The following is a 16,814-nucleotide window of genomic DNA, read 5'->3' as shown; positions in this document are numbered from 1 at the left end:
ACGATATGGTTGTCATTGAGCTCTTCAAAAGTGTCACAGTCTTTGTCACACTCGTTTATCCACTCTTCGACTTCATTGGCAGGGACGTTCAGCTCCAGAGTTTGCAGATCTTTAACGATTTCCAGTGTGGCGTCGTTTTGCTCATCTTCGGTATGCTCATTTTCAGTCATAACGTGTGGCCAAAGTTTTCGCCACGATTCCCACAGTGTGCCAGGTTTCAGTTCATCCCATGCTGCGGCATCGGCAGATAGTTTTTCACCGGAAATAGAAACAATTCGGACACCATGACGAGTTTTCCAACAATCAATCCAGCCTTCACTGGCAGCAAATTTACTTTCGGCTTCCAGTTTTTTGTTCACAACTATCGCTTTTTCATTGAGAATTGGCCCGGATACTGGAGTTCCTTTCCTCCTTTATTGACAAAACTGCATCCACAATGCGTTATCAAGCAGTTCAAGTTTAGGCTTTTTTACTGTTTCGCGATCCTTCAGAGTGTTTCCACCATCAATCGTAACTGTATAGGATTCACTGTCTTTCCGATTCTTCCTCCAATCCTTAATTGTCGTAACACCTACATTCAGTTCCTTTGCAAGTTTTTGGAGCGATTCTCCTTCGTCCAGTCTTTCAAGCACTGCTAATTTTTCATTTAGTGAAAGAGTTACGTGTTACGTTTGAATCCAGACATGTCGAAAAACAGACTACTGTACACACAATGAATCTACAGTAACAAGTACTGTAGAGAACATGGAATAAGGCAAACAACGACTTTTTTTAATCCCAATAAAGGATAAAACTGCACAATAACGTACAGTATAACAATATGCACAGCGATAGACACCGCAACAATGGCCCGACAGGTGTCCAGTCAGTGACAAGTTGGCACAGGCTCATGAGCCTGAGCATGGTCGGACTAACCGGAGTGACGGACCATCCAAGGTCGTATTAGAGGGGTTCTACTGTACTGTAACTTCAGACAGAGATTTAAAAAACACATGTGTCCGAAATCACCCCAATCCAAGGGGTGACTTCGGACACTTTATTTAACTGCCTCAGATAAATTTACCCATACATACATTTTCTGGTTCTGGGATATTTTATTCGTTACACATACACCCTACCACATCCATAACAATCAATTTAATGTAAGAGTATATACGAAAGTTACAGTCAAAATAACGACGAAACTGTCCAAAATCACCCCGTTTGACGGTACACAAAGTAAGAGCAAACAACAACATCAACTTGGGTATTGCACACTTGCAATCTACGATTGGAAAGGGAACAGAAAGATTCTTGTCCTTACAAAGTTTACATTGATCAAACGGTCCATGATTATAATGGTATTAACATGGAATAAGAAAGAGAGCTATATATGAAGTACCCGATGGCTAGGAAAATGTTATATAAATTGATGGAATATACGAATACAATATTGATGTACATAATGAACATGTATAAAATATTGTGTATTTGAGCTAATGGGAGGGATATGTAGTGCCTCGAGAACTTCGGGGTAAATTCTAGAGACCCTCTTATTTCCACCATCTCGAACACCCGTTATTTTAGAGATGAGTGTGGTAAATCAGAGCTGTGTCTATTGCACCACAATTATGTGTGTGCAGGACGGACGTGTACTGGACAGATGATCAGCGCAGGAAGGTAGTCGTCGAGCCCGCCTAAGAAGTTATACGTCCAGCACAAGGAGTAACCGAGATGGTGCGACATCATACATTATTGTGTGAACATTTGAATGCTGTTGAAAGAAGAGAAGAGACAATTACTCATTCATTCGCTTACTTTCGTAAGATCCGGACAGTTGTCTTGTTAAACTTGGAGAGATTTTTAGACTGTATTTATGGGAAAATGAATGATAGTTTCTAACGGACCGGAAGGTTTCGAGGTTACGAAAAATGTTTTAGCTGTATGAAAACTTATGTGTGATGAAAATACAGTGAGATTGAGTTCAAAGTATTCTCGAGTGCACGGAGTTATTTTAAAAGTATAAAAAATTCCTCCAAAGTAGCATCTTATCTTCGGAGAAGAAGTTGTGCACGGACATCGCAGCTGGCTATCTCGAAAAGAAGACTGGCGAAGCTATTCCAAGTACGTTCGATAGCCAAGGGGAGTGTTAGTCTTGCACACCACTACCACACTGCCACCCTTAATCACCAGAAACCGCCAGAACCTCCAAAACCAAAACAATACTTACTCTACTCTGGTGTTTATACAGATTCCAACAATTACAAAGTTCATTATACATTGTTCAAACTGAAATTAATTGAATTTAAAATTAAGATTTTGATGTTTTTAGAAAACAAGTTATGGAATTTGGCTTTACGAAGCCTTACAATGTTTCTGAAACAGTATTCCAAAACATTAAAGTTCTGACATAAAAGTTGACATGTCAATAACAATATCTTAATTATTTCTTTTAATTACTTTACAAATACAATTGGACATTTGTCCCCCAACATAAATCCTGTATCTTTACAGGGGGCTGTATCATAATTACTATCACTTTTCTATGTATAAATTCCACAGTGGTAAACTGGGCTTTTGTTTGCATTTTATTTGACATATTTTTAGTTTAATGCTGAAGTGTCAGGAGAAGTGGCTAAATATGCTACCACCTTACAGTGCTCTGTTGAAATTACATACACACCCTTGCCTGGATTGCACTGATTTTGCTCTTGACTGGTGTTTGGGTCTTGATTTGGTGCAGGGAGTTTCTCTGCTTTCATCCCAAGCTAATGTTCCAAATTTTTTGCCTAATAAATCTACTAGTTCTGATGTTGGCTGTGGTTTAAACCAGCTAACGTATACAATGTTTAAAAATTGGAGTAAGATGGTTGATTATAATGCTATACTGACTAATAAATTGTATGATGCATTCATATAGTGCTGTCTTCAGTCTTGTAGTGCACTATAGTTACTCATAAGAAACTAAAATGCACAAGAACTTAGGTGCAATAAACTCACAAAAAAGGACCTATGTAACAACTCACTTAATCCCAGAAACACATTTAGCAAGCAATTATATGTCATTGTTAATGTTTTTCCAAGGAAGGCTTCTGCTTAAGTATTCCTTGGAGCGACATATGGCACTGAAGTGTATTGGCTACATCTGTGCTGACGATACAGCATTGGTCGCTGTACCCACAATGCCGCGTGACGCCTAACGAATACCTCCACAGAACTTACAAAATATAGGCAGAATCTTAATCTAGTACATACAGTACTACATAAATAAATCACTGATCTACAAAATCTGAAGCTTATTTAATGGTAACTCATGTCCACTCAATATGACTATATAGTATGTTCACTGATTCATAATCAATGCCAAAAAATACAGAAATTTCGAAGAAATATTCACAAGGATCTTCCAGACTAAAAAACTCTAATTCTCTGTATCATCTCAAGACCATCCAAAATTAAAAGAATTGTGCCTCCAAATGTCATAGAACCCATATATATAAATTTGGAAAGGCCTCATGGATTATACTATATTGAGATTATAAAAGCATACCACCACAGCAGTGTCACCACACATTCTGCAAGCGAACTGTTGTACCAAATTTCCAGCTAATGTTTCCTCAATTAGTGAAGGTACCATACAGGGGAATGATTAAAGACTTAAGACTGATAATTTCTGTCAGTGTTTATAGTTATTACTGTGCGAAGCTTGAGGAGAGCGGCATCACAGAGTCCTAGCAATTAGAAGGAACCTAAGTGATAGGGTAAGTCTCCATGAAGTGTATAGTGGAGATGTGTTTTAAATATTTTGTAACAGCGTCAAACAGCCTGATGATGCTGAGGGAGAATTGGCATGCACGGAAGTATGATATGTGCGGTTCCCCTTTCCCATCTAAGGAGATGCCAGTATGGAGAATATAGCAATCATCATAGTTCCTGTGTACTTGAAAAATACAATAATTTGTATTTTTCATGTAAGCAACATCACCGTCATGGAACCAACTGCTGTATGCACTGATACCAAAACCAAGTCCTGCTGAAGGTACATCCATGTTACACAATGCAACACCCTGTGGCAATCAACATCAAAAGGCTAAATTCACTCATTTGATACCACTGCTGCTCTACCCCCAAAAATGTTTGTGATAAAGAGTGTAATGAAACAAATACTCAGTGCAAAATAAGAGTATGACGGCCAAATTAAATGCAAAAGTGTAATGTAATGGGTTGAAAAGTATTAACTTTGTATATTTTCAAGCCTATTACATTCTTTTCTTACATTAATAGTACAGTACATTGACAACAGCCTAAAAAATTAATAGAATTTAATATTTCCATATATTATGCACAGAATTGGTAATGCAGTTTCACTTCATGCTATTTTTTCAAAATAATAACAAGATTAATTACAGTAAATAGTTTTCACATTTTTTGTCGAATTTCTGAATCTATATAATGTTTTGCTGTAATCAGACTGTTTTTCTAATACGTTCACAATGATTATATATTTTAATAGTAACAAAAATTAAGATTAGATTACTTTGCTAATGAGAGTATATTTTGGATACAAATTAACAATAACTGCATTTCAGCCTGTTAGGACTATAATAATTATCAGTTTTGATGTATTCCTGGCACATAAGGCAATGTGAACTATTTTTACTGTTACGGTATATTAATACTTTTTTTTTTTTACTGTACATATTAATGCATAGCATGATCTCTTTGCAGTGATGCATAATATGAGGAGTTAATTTTATTTTATTTTTTTCATGTATTCAAGTACCTCGAGTTCCTGCCAAATTTTCCTCCAGGAGCAATGAGGAATTGTAAAGTCTCACATACACAATAAACTCCTCTCCACATAGTGCCATATTTTGTGGACTATTAGACGCACTTTTTTTATTTGAAAAATTGCCTCTAAAATTCAGGTTTGTGTTATACTCAAAATTAATACAAAAATGTGCAGTGTTTGATTTAAAATTCCAGGCAGTCTTAAAAATGGCAATATATTCGATGCAGCAGGAAACCTATCTCTATCTAGCAACACTGGCAGCTGCAGTTTACAACTGCAGCAGCAGTTTACAATTGCAGCCTCTTGACGTCTCGATAAATAAATCATTTAAAGCGTGTATGAGACAGGAATGGAACAAATGGATGATGGGTGAAACCCAAAGCGAATTCACGCTGAAGGGAGCTTTAAAATGATCTACAATCAAACAACTGTGCCAGTGGATAAAACAGTTGTGGTCTAAGAGCAAGAGAAGAGACATTATTAACACGTCTTTCAAGAAGTGCAGCTTAAGTAACACTTTTGACAACAGTAAGGACCATCCTATATATGAGGAGGACAATGGTAATGATGAACAGGAGAAAGAGGAGGAGGAGGAGGAGGAGGAGGAGGAGGAGGAGGAGGAGGACGAACAATAACAACAAAATTCAGATGACGATTTTCAGGCATTTTAAAGGGTTCAGTTTTATCAACAAGAATTTCTTTTAGTCTGGTTTGCATAGTAATAATAAAAATGGTAAAAATGCTATTTAAAAAAGTTGGTTAAAAATTAAGGCCATATCATAGTCTGTAAAATACAGTATGTATAGACATAAGTTTATTAAAGTTTTAAATAATAATGAGGTAATTTGGCTGTTAAGCATTACAGCAGTGTCAACAGCTAACCAGTGATTAATCGTGCTGTGTGGTTTACGGTTTACTTATTTCCAGTATGGACTCAAGAACGGGAGGGGGGGTATAAATTGATGATTCAAAAACGATGCCAAAAAAAAAAAAAAAAAAAAAAAAAAAATAGAAAGCTGGAGCTGTTATAAGCAGGGGCATCAGCCAGAGTGAAAGGGGCTCCTTGAAATCAAACACACGAAGTAACTGGAGAGAGATTCGCACCGTTATTCTTGACCCCAGCACAAAGGGTGAAGTCTCCAAAGGACTATCATGGTAATGAATATAGTATTATTGCTACACTGTTGCACGCTGGCTTCCCTTATGAAAGTAGGCAGATCTAGTCTTGACAAGAAAAACGAACACAGAGCTTTAGAAATACCAACCCACATCCTACCACAGAACTAAATTTACTGCCCAAAATTTTGCTTCTTCACTAGGTAAAAATACTTATTTATACTGGATTTGTTTCATCTAACTTCTATACCTTAGTTATTAAAGTTCACAAATAGATTTTGAAACATACCATGTACTGCCTTCCTGGCTGCTTTTCATCATATAACACCCATGAATCACCTTTCTGTGGGAAACAACCAAGAGCCTGGTGCAGCACACTTTCCATCCACGTGCGCAATGGTCTCTGGGTCAGGTATCGTCGATAATCAAGTAATGACTCGAGAAGCCTTGAAATTAACATCAATGTGAAGTAGCTGGTAATACATAAGTGTAAATTCACACAAATAATAAGTATTTTTCTTACATTTTGCCAAAATTGGGTTGGTTTGGTGGTTCTTTTGGTGGTTGTTTGGGAGGCTTCTTCTTTTGGCTTTTCTGTTTCCTAAGTAACAGAAACATATGAAGAAACTGGATAATATCAAACTTTACACATACAAGCAAAGTTTAAACTAAAATATGAAGAATTTAACAAACAATCCTGCTTTTGAATGTCACACTGGGGACAATCAGCTGGACAAAGCAAATGCAGGTCATTTTCTGAAATTGTCTTATCAAAAATATCTGGCATTAACAGATCTCAAAAACTATTTGTTCCCCTATCAATATTCAGTGCACATTTGCTTCCAACAGCAGCTTCAAATAATAAAACTATAATATGATAGGGAATATAACGACAAATTCAACAACAAGAGAAACATTCAATATTTCTACAAACATTTCTCCCAGGATCAACTTCCTCAATTACACAAGATGGCTGCAGGTATAATATCAAAGTTGCACTCCACCTACATCCAAACAATTGTTTTCAACAATGATGAACAATAACATAAATATGAGAAACTCATTTTCAGACCTTAAAATAATACTGCGCGCTGTATCTACAATGCACACAAACAGGCTTAGAAAACATAAAAAGCAATAACAACGAGAGTGTGAGAGTTGATTACAAATCATTACACATGACGACTTCAACTGGCAGCATGGAACAGAAAGTGACTTTCATGTGAACAGCAACAGTGGAGTGGGGAAAGGAGAGGGACAGTACGAGTACTGGTGAGGGCCAAGAAGTGTGGAAGGACTACAGACTGCCAGTCATCGCGAGGTGTGAGGGGGAAGGAATTGCCACTCACCCCCCAGACACTAAGCATAGCAGACTCTAGTCATTGTGCTTTTCTCTCCCAGACCCTGCTATCCCTCCCCCTTTCCAACTTCCAACCCCACACCATATTGTTGCTATTCAGGATAATTGCATTCCGGTATGAGCCGCTGGTGGAAGCAGTTATGTGTGCATGAGGTGGGCTTGCTTTTGTGTGTGTGTGTGTGTGTGTGTGTGTGTGTGTGTGTGTGTTCTTTGCTGAATAAGGCTTTGGCCCGAAACTGTTAGGCTGCGTTCAAACTGCCGGCCGGGCCGGGCCGGGCTGACGCGTACTGGCTCGGCTCGTGCCTAGCCAGCTCAGGCCGACGAGTAGTGCATTCACATTGCGCGCCGCGCCGAGCCGGGACGGCGAAATGGGGGAAAATCCACTTCTCCGATTTTCATGTTTTAAAAATTCTTAGCGGTATATAAGACTTCGCCACATCGTTTTATGAACTTATTTTTTCCTTAAAAGCGTTACTTACGTCGTGAAAAAAGAAAAAGTCTACTTTTCGTTTTGCGTGATTTCTTAGTTTCGTAACGCTTCCCAACCGATTTTGAAGAAAGTATGCGGCTAAAGAATCTGATTTTTGTACACGTGGTAGTGCAACATCTTAGCTTCGTATTGAATCATTTATCTTTCCATATTTCTTAACAGTCATTGTGAAATGATGCTATTTGTCAACGTTGTGCACTTGATTTACAAATCTTGTAGTGAAAAAGTTATGTAGCGGGTAGCTTACTGTTAGATCAGTTTTAGACCATACATTGTTGGGAATGAAATGTAGCTAAAAGTACCAAAAAGTTTTTGAAATGATAATGATACTGATATCTGTGTCTGGTCTCAAGTAATGCGAGCTATTCAGTGGCGTCAATGCCGCGTCCGCAAGCCACGGAGTTCGCGCGGTTACAGCTCGGTTTAGTGTAGTCATATAATGCAGGACAGAAAAAAACTAATTACTAGTGATAAGCGCAGACCTAGTGCCGGTCCCTCTTATTTTTTTAATGGTATCATTCTCTAGATAAATCCAAATGTATAAGAATTTTTCCCTCGGCTACTGGACAATCATCTGCTATGCTTTTATAATTGGCCACACGTTGCATCACAAAAGACAAACAATTATTTGTCATCAACATCCTACAATTAGTATGATGTACATTTCGTATTTCGAACTAAAAGATAACTGAAGCGCAATCCTGTAGTCTCGTTGTCTACTTTGACAGAAAAAATACTGGAGAGTTAATGAAACTACTGTAGATCGGCACAGATGTGCGTTTCATTGTTCTTCATTGTTTTTTTTTTTCTTCCTTGGCGGGCTGCGCTGCACTGTCAAAGTAATCCCCACTCTTTGGCTAAATGGCTGGCGGGAGGCCAAATAAATAAATTTAAAAAGATTTCCACCCTTCGACAGCTGACAAGCAAGTCAGTAGAAAACGCAGCTGCAGTCAACAGTTGCTCGCCTTTAGCTGGTCTGTGCTGTCGTGTAGAACAATGTCTTCACTCTTTTATTGGTATTGTTTTGACTCTGCAGTAACTCGTCGAGTTTTGAAGTACAGAAGAACTAGGAGGTTATGGATTCATCCCATGAATAGCGACAGACATTTAGGAGAGTTTTTTTCTTTATATGAAGAACTTAAAAACTATCCTTAAAAAATTTTATTCAAATTACAGAACGAATCATGATACATTTCAGTATGTGGTGCAGAACATTAAAGACAAAATTTCTAAACAGAACACAAATTTTCGCAGAAGTATAACAGCAGAAGAAAAATTGTGTATAACGATAAGGTAAGATTCGTTAGTACACACTTTTTGGCTCGCAGTAGAACTTTGTACAGCATTCACTACCTCCAGTTAATTGTAGTCATGCTTTTGTATTTTAAATTTCACAAACGCTTACCCTTACCTCTGAGGGGAAGAGAGTTTATGGGACTCCTGAGAATCATTAGGAAGTAATTAGCTTCGTCATTTTGGGTAATGTCTTGCTGTGCCTTCAACGAAGAATCGCAGAAATACTCCTTCAGAATTTTGTAACTTTTTTCTTCTTTTTTCTTCATGATGCAGCGCTTGGCAGTGGTGATGGTTCATCATGTGGAGCCACTGATGACCTCACAGAATTCTTTTCATTACCTTGTAAGATAGACAGATTGATAGGCGAAGAGTTTTGAGATAATGCCCTTTGACTCAGTGGTTCTATTTCCACTGATAAGGAACTGCCACAGCATGACATTACAATGCATTATCATCTGGCAGGGACACATTTCCGTCCCTCAGTGACACTCATATCTGTCTCCGTTTACAAGTAAATGCGAACTATTCAGTGGCGGCAATGCCGCGATCACTGGCAAGCTATTGTTGTAAATGCATGTAAATACGGTAGATTAAATAAATGAAATAAAAGTAATTTTGCATGTATCATTATAATAAACGTAATTTTTCCTGACTGATTGTGAAATGTGAGGCAACATCTTAAAATAAAAGACGTGTGCAGTCACACTTGTGATGAAAGCAGAAGGGAGACGTGTGACGTTTGTACTGCAGAAGCTGTAGTGCTGCGCCACAGGCTCGCGCCTGCGGTCGGCTCGCGCCGGCAATATTAAACACTCGGAATGTCGTCGGCTCGGCTCCGGGAGGCTCACGCCGTGTCGGCGCGGCCCGGCCGCCAGTGTGAACACCGCAATTCAAAACCATGTGTTTGATATCGAAGCGGGCGGCGGCCCGGCCAGGCTCGGCTCGGCCCAGCCAGCAGTGTGAACGCAGCCTTAATGTTTAACATATTTTCATTGTGCTTATCTGACACTCAAAGGGTCATCTTTATGTCATCTGTCTATCCCTAATATTGTTCAGTTTTTTGTTTAATTTTTGGCAGTGTAACCTCATTTACAGTGACTTACGCATTTGTTGTTGCGGAAGTAATTAGCCAGAGAAATATCCAGTGTCCTCTCTCTAGTCTCTCACTTGTGAGCAATTCTTCATTAGTCTTGTAGTGACACTGACACTCATGGGACTTTATTTTTGTACCATAATAAGTACCTTGGCATGATAAGGTCCAGGATATGTGGCAGCCATTTGAACAGTTGTATGTTGCTGAACCACATTCACTAAAAAGGTCACGAAATAGTTCATCTGGTGACTTCTATCCTGCTGTAACCACATGATCCACAGTTCCTTTGTATCCAACCCAATATTAACCATATTTGCAACATGACCAATTATGAATTTCCATTGATGAACTCTTTAAAATAAATAGTTTGAACATGTATTGTGATGACATCAAGGCCCACATCGTGAGGTGCATTTCTTTCCAAATCTTGCACATAATGGAAATTATCCTCACACTAGAAAACCATATTCCCTTTTGTAATCTGTAATATATGGTGCATTGGGCAGAAAACTAACACCCTTGAGCAACACGTGGCATTTGGAAATTGTGCCAACAAAGCACAGAAGGCTGGAAGTTGCTACTCTGTATCACTGTCAGATAATTCATTCACAAACACTGGTCTAAATCCTATCATTTTTTAAATGTAGTCATGTGTCGTTGGCTGTAGTACTTTAATTTCACCTGTTCCTTTGCGCATGAATTTAAATGGAGACTGCTAGTGGCACATATTGCCTTTCAGGTTTTCTTTCTGTCACACATTGCCTCTCTCGTTTTCTTACATCCACGGCATGGCCTGTCTTTTACACTGCCCAAAATTAAAACATGTTTCTCCCAATCAATGACTTCAAAACAGGGATCCTAATAAAAAAACCATTTATTTGCACAATAGTACAGGGTCAGGAGGGGCAGGGTCGGGTGGGCGCTTCTCAGATACACTGTATACATAATGCTTTTTGAACTTTATACTAAATCTATTAACACTTTGCAAGTAACTACAATTTTGAATGCTTTGTTTCAATAATACAGGTAATTCATTTTTCAGCTCACCTGAAATTAGGTTGTCGTGTACCCACTTTAACTTTAACAAATGCAGGACTTTCACATGGCTCAACCTACATAGAAAAAGACACAATGCTGTAATAACTATTTATATTGTAACCATCTAATATAAAAATTTGGAAACTATCTTACACCAAAAGCCCAGAAACAGAAGTTTGCTTTAAATAGTTAAAAATAATTTTGTATGATTTTCTAATAAGTTCACTTAGCATGCACACATTATTTCACTGCCATACACGATTACATATTTTAACAAATGTAGGATGAATATATTGGTTCATCAATGCACATTAACAAACAAATAGTTGAGTTATGAAAGGCACTTAGTGTGTTTGTAATAGCTATAGTTGTGTGCATGTACATTTGCATTTAGTAAAAAGAAACACTAAGAAGCCTCTCACAGTTCGACTATGTTGTAATAAGAGTCTTTTGAAAAACAAAGTATTTAATTATGAGGAGGCTAAATTTCTGGATAGTACTTACCTTCACTAGAAGCACAATCCTACTACTGTCAATAGGCACATAAAAGAAAAAGTAAAACTTATCCTAGATTTCAGAACTATTAGTTCTCTCATCAAGGGTAGGTTCAGGAAGTTTGTAAAGTAAGGGCAGGCCACTCAGACCTCACAAGGACAAGCACCTGCCTGCAGTGAGCATGAGGACTTTCTGATGCCTTCTCCTTATTCTCACAACATGCACTGCTCTCACCGTGGGATCTGAGTGACTTGCCCCTCCTTTTCAACATTCTCCATCATACATGCGCGAGCCCCCCCCCCCCCCCCCCACACACAAGGGGGGGGGGGGGGGGGACATAGAGGAACAGTAGCTTCAAAATTACCTCAACCAATTATGGCAGAAAGACAAAGTGGGAAATTCCTGTCAAATCTTCAGCTCAACAACAGAATATCATTAACATCCTAAGGTTGCATTCACAATTGCAGAGCTCCTACTATTACAAAAATGCTCAATGCATTGAAATAACCTATACCCATCTCAGAAAGAACATGGTGTTTACCTCACACTCTCAACATAACATACAACACCTTTCTCACTTGAACAGATTGGTTTTTGAGGTTATAACTGAAACCTTAAATTTCCAACAAAAATTTTGTCTACTTGTGGTTTCACATAAAATTGCGATTTCAGTCCACAGATTCAGAGCTATATCCCGATTATGGTATTTTTCACTCTCAGGGTACCACAAATCACTCCTTTCTTGGACTAATGTTATCCATTGCTCACAGTTCATATTTCATGTGCGAGAATGTCGACTGATTCAGATCAGTTTGTTTTCTTTGGTTGAATGTCACCAATTGTTATATGAAGTCTGTATATTTGGTGATGAGATCAGCTGTGTTGTGACCATGAACACAATGGCACACTGATTTTAAAAGCTCTGCTACCTTTGGCTGATGTCAGCCATTGACAGAATCCACCAATGTCAGTGGCACTGTGACCACAGCCTTAACAGAAAAACATACCTGAGAAATGATTTGATTTTTGTGAAAGAGCTTGTAATTTATTTGTTACTGAACTGTGATTGAGATGCCATGTTAGATATCTATGTTGTGCCAGACCTAGATTTTAGAAAATTTTAATTTTTAACGTAAATTATTCTAGATAAGTTTTCTGAACACTGTGTATTTAAAATATACACATTTGTTTGCTTTCTCGAGGCTGAACATATGGAGGCCCCTGTAAAGGACATTGTCTAATAAAAACCACTTTAAAATCATTGAAACAGAAAAAAACATTAACCATATTCAATTAACATTTGACAATTAGAGTAAAAGATAGTGTGTTATATTTGAATTGCCACACACAAAAGTTCATAATTTCAAAAAAAATACACAAAAGTTCAATATTTCAAAAAAATAATCACATCCACATTTAATCTGCTGTAGTGTTTTCCTGTTTTCTTCAGATGATTAGAAATAAGCCAAGTCACTACTTTTCATTTAATGCTTTAAGCACATGAGTTTTCGTTACTTCACATAATACAAAAATCACAGACTAAACCATTACCAACGGAGATTCTCCACACATACTGTCTCATTTGTATGACTGCTGTGGCTGCATCTGTCTGCAATGCTGTTGCATTAACTGTAAACTACCGTATTTATCCAATTATAAGAAGAGATTTTTTTCCCCCAAACTCATTTAAAAAATATTGGGTCATTTTACATTCATAGATTAAACTACTGATGCAGAGATCACCATTTTTACATTGTATATCTGATTTGCTAAGAGTTCTAGATACCGAACTACCACTTCCTGCCAGTTTAGCACAACAAACCATACCGAAAATGACACATTTTGAAGAGATCTTAATTGCTGTGTATCATTTACACGGCATACTTTTGTAATATATAAGTACAAGAACAGAGATCTTGAAGCATAGCATATGTTAGCTTCATAAGCAATGACAAAGAAGGTGGCTCTCTCATTTGTTTCTGTAATGGAATCACAGAACAGGACTTGTCAGCCAATCATATCATACAACACTGCGCATCAGCACCAATAAATTAAAGATGGTTAAAACTTTGGACACCAAGCAATAGCAAACCTCGAGCCGCAACCCTTCGTGAAAAAGACTGCACCCGGGTATAGGTCAGACCACAATTTTCTCGACATGCGAACCACCTACCCTCAAAAAACTGGACTCATTTCCAATGTGAACAATGCATGAACATCCCGTAATCTACCATTGACTGTTGCTGCCTTCTGTAGTCAGCTCTAGGATTATTTTGAAACAAACATTAGTGAAAGTAATAGTGCTGCCATCAATGACTGAGCCAATATGACTGCACTTACATAATTCTGTGCATTTACTTGTCATGTTTTGCAGTTTGCTGTAATTCTGCTACAAATATGTCATGTTTGTTGAGTGAGTACGAAATTTTGGAAGCTGAAGAGGAAGAAATTGCTAAATGACTCACCTCGCACTTTTTTCTTGGAAGAATAATTATACTTTCTGTCATCATTATTTCAAAATTTGTAATCTATCAATGAACTAAGTTAAATATGAAAATTAATATTTAAGCTTGGCCCTTTTTAGCATGTATTACTCTTGAAGATACATCAATTAGATATGTGCCAGTAATGCTTTAAACAGTGGCATACATGGCCGGTTTCCTAGGCCCAAAACTCTTCCAAGTGGACAGCCTCCACAGCGTTAAAGTGTCATATAGAAGGTATTTTAGAGCTCTCTATTGAAAACAAACACATTTAGTTTTATTGAAAGACATCATCATCATTGGTCTATAATGAAAGATATTTACAATGTGGCTTGCTTTCTAGATTGAAGAACAGTTCGTTACAAAAGACGATTTTACTTATTTTATGTCCAACTTTCATTCACATCAGGAAACGCCATCTGCTTGCACGTTTTTGAGGTGTTCCTTTTTTTTTGGCACTGTTGATTCCATCCTAATCCCACATTGCTCTGCATAACTTTGCATTTATTGATGTAGGACACAACACAGCGCAGCACCACAAAACAAGGTGTATTAGGCTTAAATCAACAGTGCCCTTGTAACTCAAAAATGAGCAAACAAATGACATTTCCTGATGTAAGCAAAAATTGGACGTAATAAAAAAATATATATATATATATCAACATCTTTCGTAATGTACAGTTTTTTGATCCAGAAAGCAAGCCAAATTGTAAATATCTTTAATTACAAGCCACTGACAATGTTTTATTTCAATAAAACGAAATGTGTTTGGGACAAAATAGGCATTTTCTTGTAGTTGTAAACATTTACATAGTAACTACGGATAATATGGCCACACAAATGAAGAATATATAAACAGTATTGTAAAAAAGCAAAGTTATGCCTTCACACATTGTGGTTAGACGAGAACCCAATAGTACAGCTCATGAGCAGCAATGAGATTTATGTCCTTGCTTGTTAAAAATATTTGTCTGCTTATTCCCGAATATGTCGCAATTTGCATCACTTCTGTGTGGGACCCTTAAAGCTGCCACTGCTCTACAGCACTTGATTTTCCACGTTGGCTACAGTGTTAATCAGAAATTGTACAATTTCTGCCGATTCCCCTGTCGGGAGCCCCGATAATACCATACTGTTGTCATTAGGAATGCTTCTATTGTCAGTGACATCAGGACTGTAAATTGCAGCAATAAAAAATGGATCCAAATTACAGCGTGACTCAGTGGACAAACATGGACCCATGAGTTCACAGTTCCCAATTGGTTAAGGAAGACATTAAGTTAATGGTGATCCAAAAAGCATAAGCAACAAACACCTGAGCAACAGGTACAAAATTTGGCGTCACAGAATTGAATGTTCATAGGTGGTGTCAGATAAAGAGTAAGTTTGAGAACACTAGTTCTACATGCTAAACTTTCAGTGGACCAAAGCAGGAAAGGTTTCATTATTTGCAGCAGCATATTGTTTAATACACACACAAGAGAGATGCAATGAAGAATTTTCCAACTGCTTGCATCTCGGGATTCAAAGCAAGTACTGGTTGCTGCGTGAAGATGATGAAAAGAGGGTGGGGCTTACATTATAACACAGGACTATGCTATCTCAGCGACTTCTCACGGCACATGACAAAAAACTAGTTATCAGTATCACGTAATCAATCTTAGGCAACAGCATGATAATTTGCTAGGTCATATGAGCAGTGCCGATCAGACATCCGTTTTATTTTTATATGGCATCAAATGTTACTGTTTATGTGAAGTGGGTTAAAATGTTCCTATGAAGACCTCTCAACGAAAAGGCTGGAATAACAATAATCCTGGGTGCACTAGCAGATGGAAGGAAGCTGTCCCCAATACATGATTCGTTGTAAGAAAATAATGCCAAAATAAAAATTGCCAGCAAGGCTTATCTTTAGATGCCAAGAAAAGGGATGGATGACAAGGTTGTTTGGAATAGAATACCAGGCTTTTGTGTAACACAAGCAAAATGTTGGTGCTAGATTCTTTCAGAGGCCACCTCATCCAGAAAGTTAAGGATCTGATAGCAAAGTACAATACACATCTTGTAACAATTTCTGATGGTATGATCTCACAACTTCAGTAAATGATGTTGTTGGGAATAGGCCTTTTAAGGTTCACCTGTGACAGCTTTACAGTGAGTGGCTTCTTCAAGGAGACCATGACCTCACACCAGTTGGGAAGTTGAAAAAACCCTAAATCTCCACACTTTGCCAGTGGATCATTACTGCCTGCAGCAGAATTTTAAGCGAATCTATTATGAAAGGATTCAAAAAGTGCTGTAAGTCCAACACTACGGATGGCTCAGAAGATGACGTACGTTGGGAGGAGTGTCAGGAAGGAAGAAATACCAGCAAGCTTACAAATGAAGATAGTGATATCTATGATGATGATGATGATAATGATAATGGTGGTGATGACACTGATTAAAAATTGGAGGTTATTTTCGTCAAAGTTGGGACTGCCCCATTCCAGATATGAACTGCGACAGGAAACTAGGGTTAGTGAGTCGAGCTCTCTCTAATTGCTATGTGCTAAAAGCTGGACTGCTACATTCTGGACACCAACAGACCATACCAAAATGTATGTTGAAGCATACAACAGAAACTACAATCAACCAAAATCTTGCAATGTGTTGTAACTGCTGGGCTACAG

At 37.9% G+C, this 16,814-nt stretch overlaps 1 protein-coding gene across 3 annotated transcripts in view; it reads right to left on the bottom strand.

Moving 5' to 3' along the window:
• LOC126481092 (cyclic GMP-AMP synthase-like receptor) overlaps positions 1-16,814 on the bottom strand; it is an 87,084-nt gene that overhangs the window by 52,269 nt on the left and 18,001 nt on the right. For all 3 annotated transcript variants that reach the window (XR_007587505.1, XR_007587506.1, XM_050104600.1), the window contains exons 4-6: positions 11,174-11,238; positions 6,411-6,488; positions 6,177-6,333 (exon numbers count right to left, since the gene is read on the bottom strand). Coding sequence is in view for 1 of the 3 variants with exons in the window: in XM_050104600.1 (XP_049960557.1) it covers positions 6,177-6,333; positions 6,411-6,488; positions 11,174-11,238 (300 nt within the window). In the remaining 2 variants the exon portion in view is untranslated. The remainder of the gene's footprint in view (positions 1-6,176; positions 6,334-6,410; positions 6,489-11,173; positions 11,239-16,814) is intronic.

This window comes from Schistocerca serialis, chromosome 5 (genome assembly GCF_023864345.2).
Source record: "Schistocerca serialis cubense isolate TAMUIC-IGC-003099 chromosome 5, iqSchSeri2.2, whole genome shotgun sequence".
NCBI lineage: Eukaryota > Metazoa > Arthropoda > Insecta > Orthoptera > Acrididae > Schistocerca > Schistocerca serialis.
Note: the sequence above shows the minus strand (reverse complement) of the source record. Positions and strands in the feature narration are given on the sequence as shown.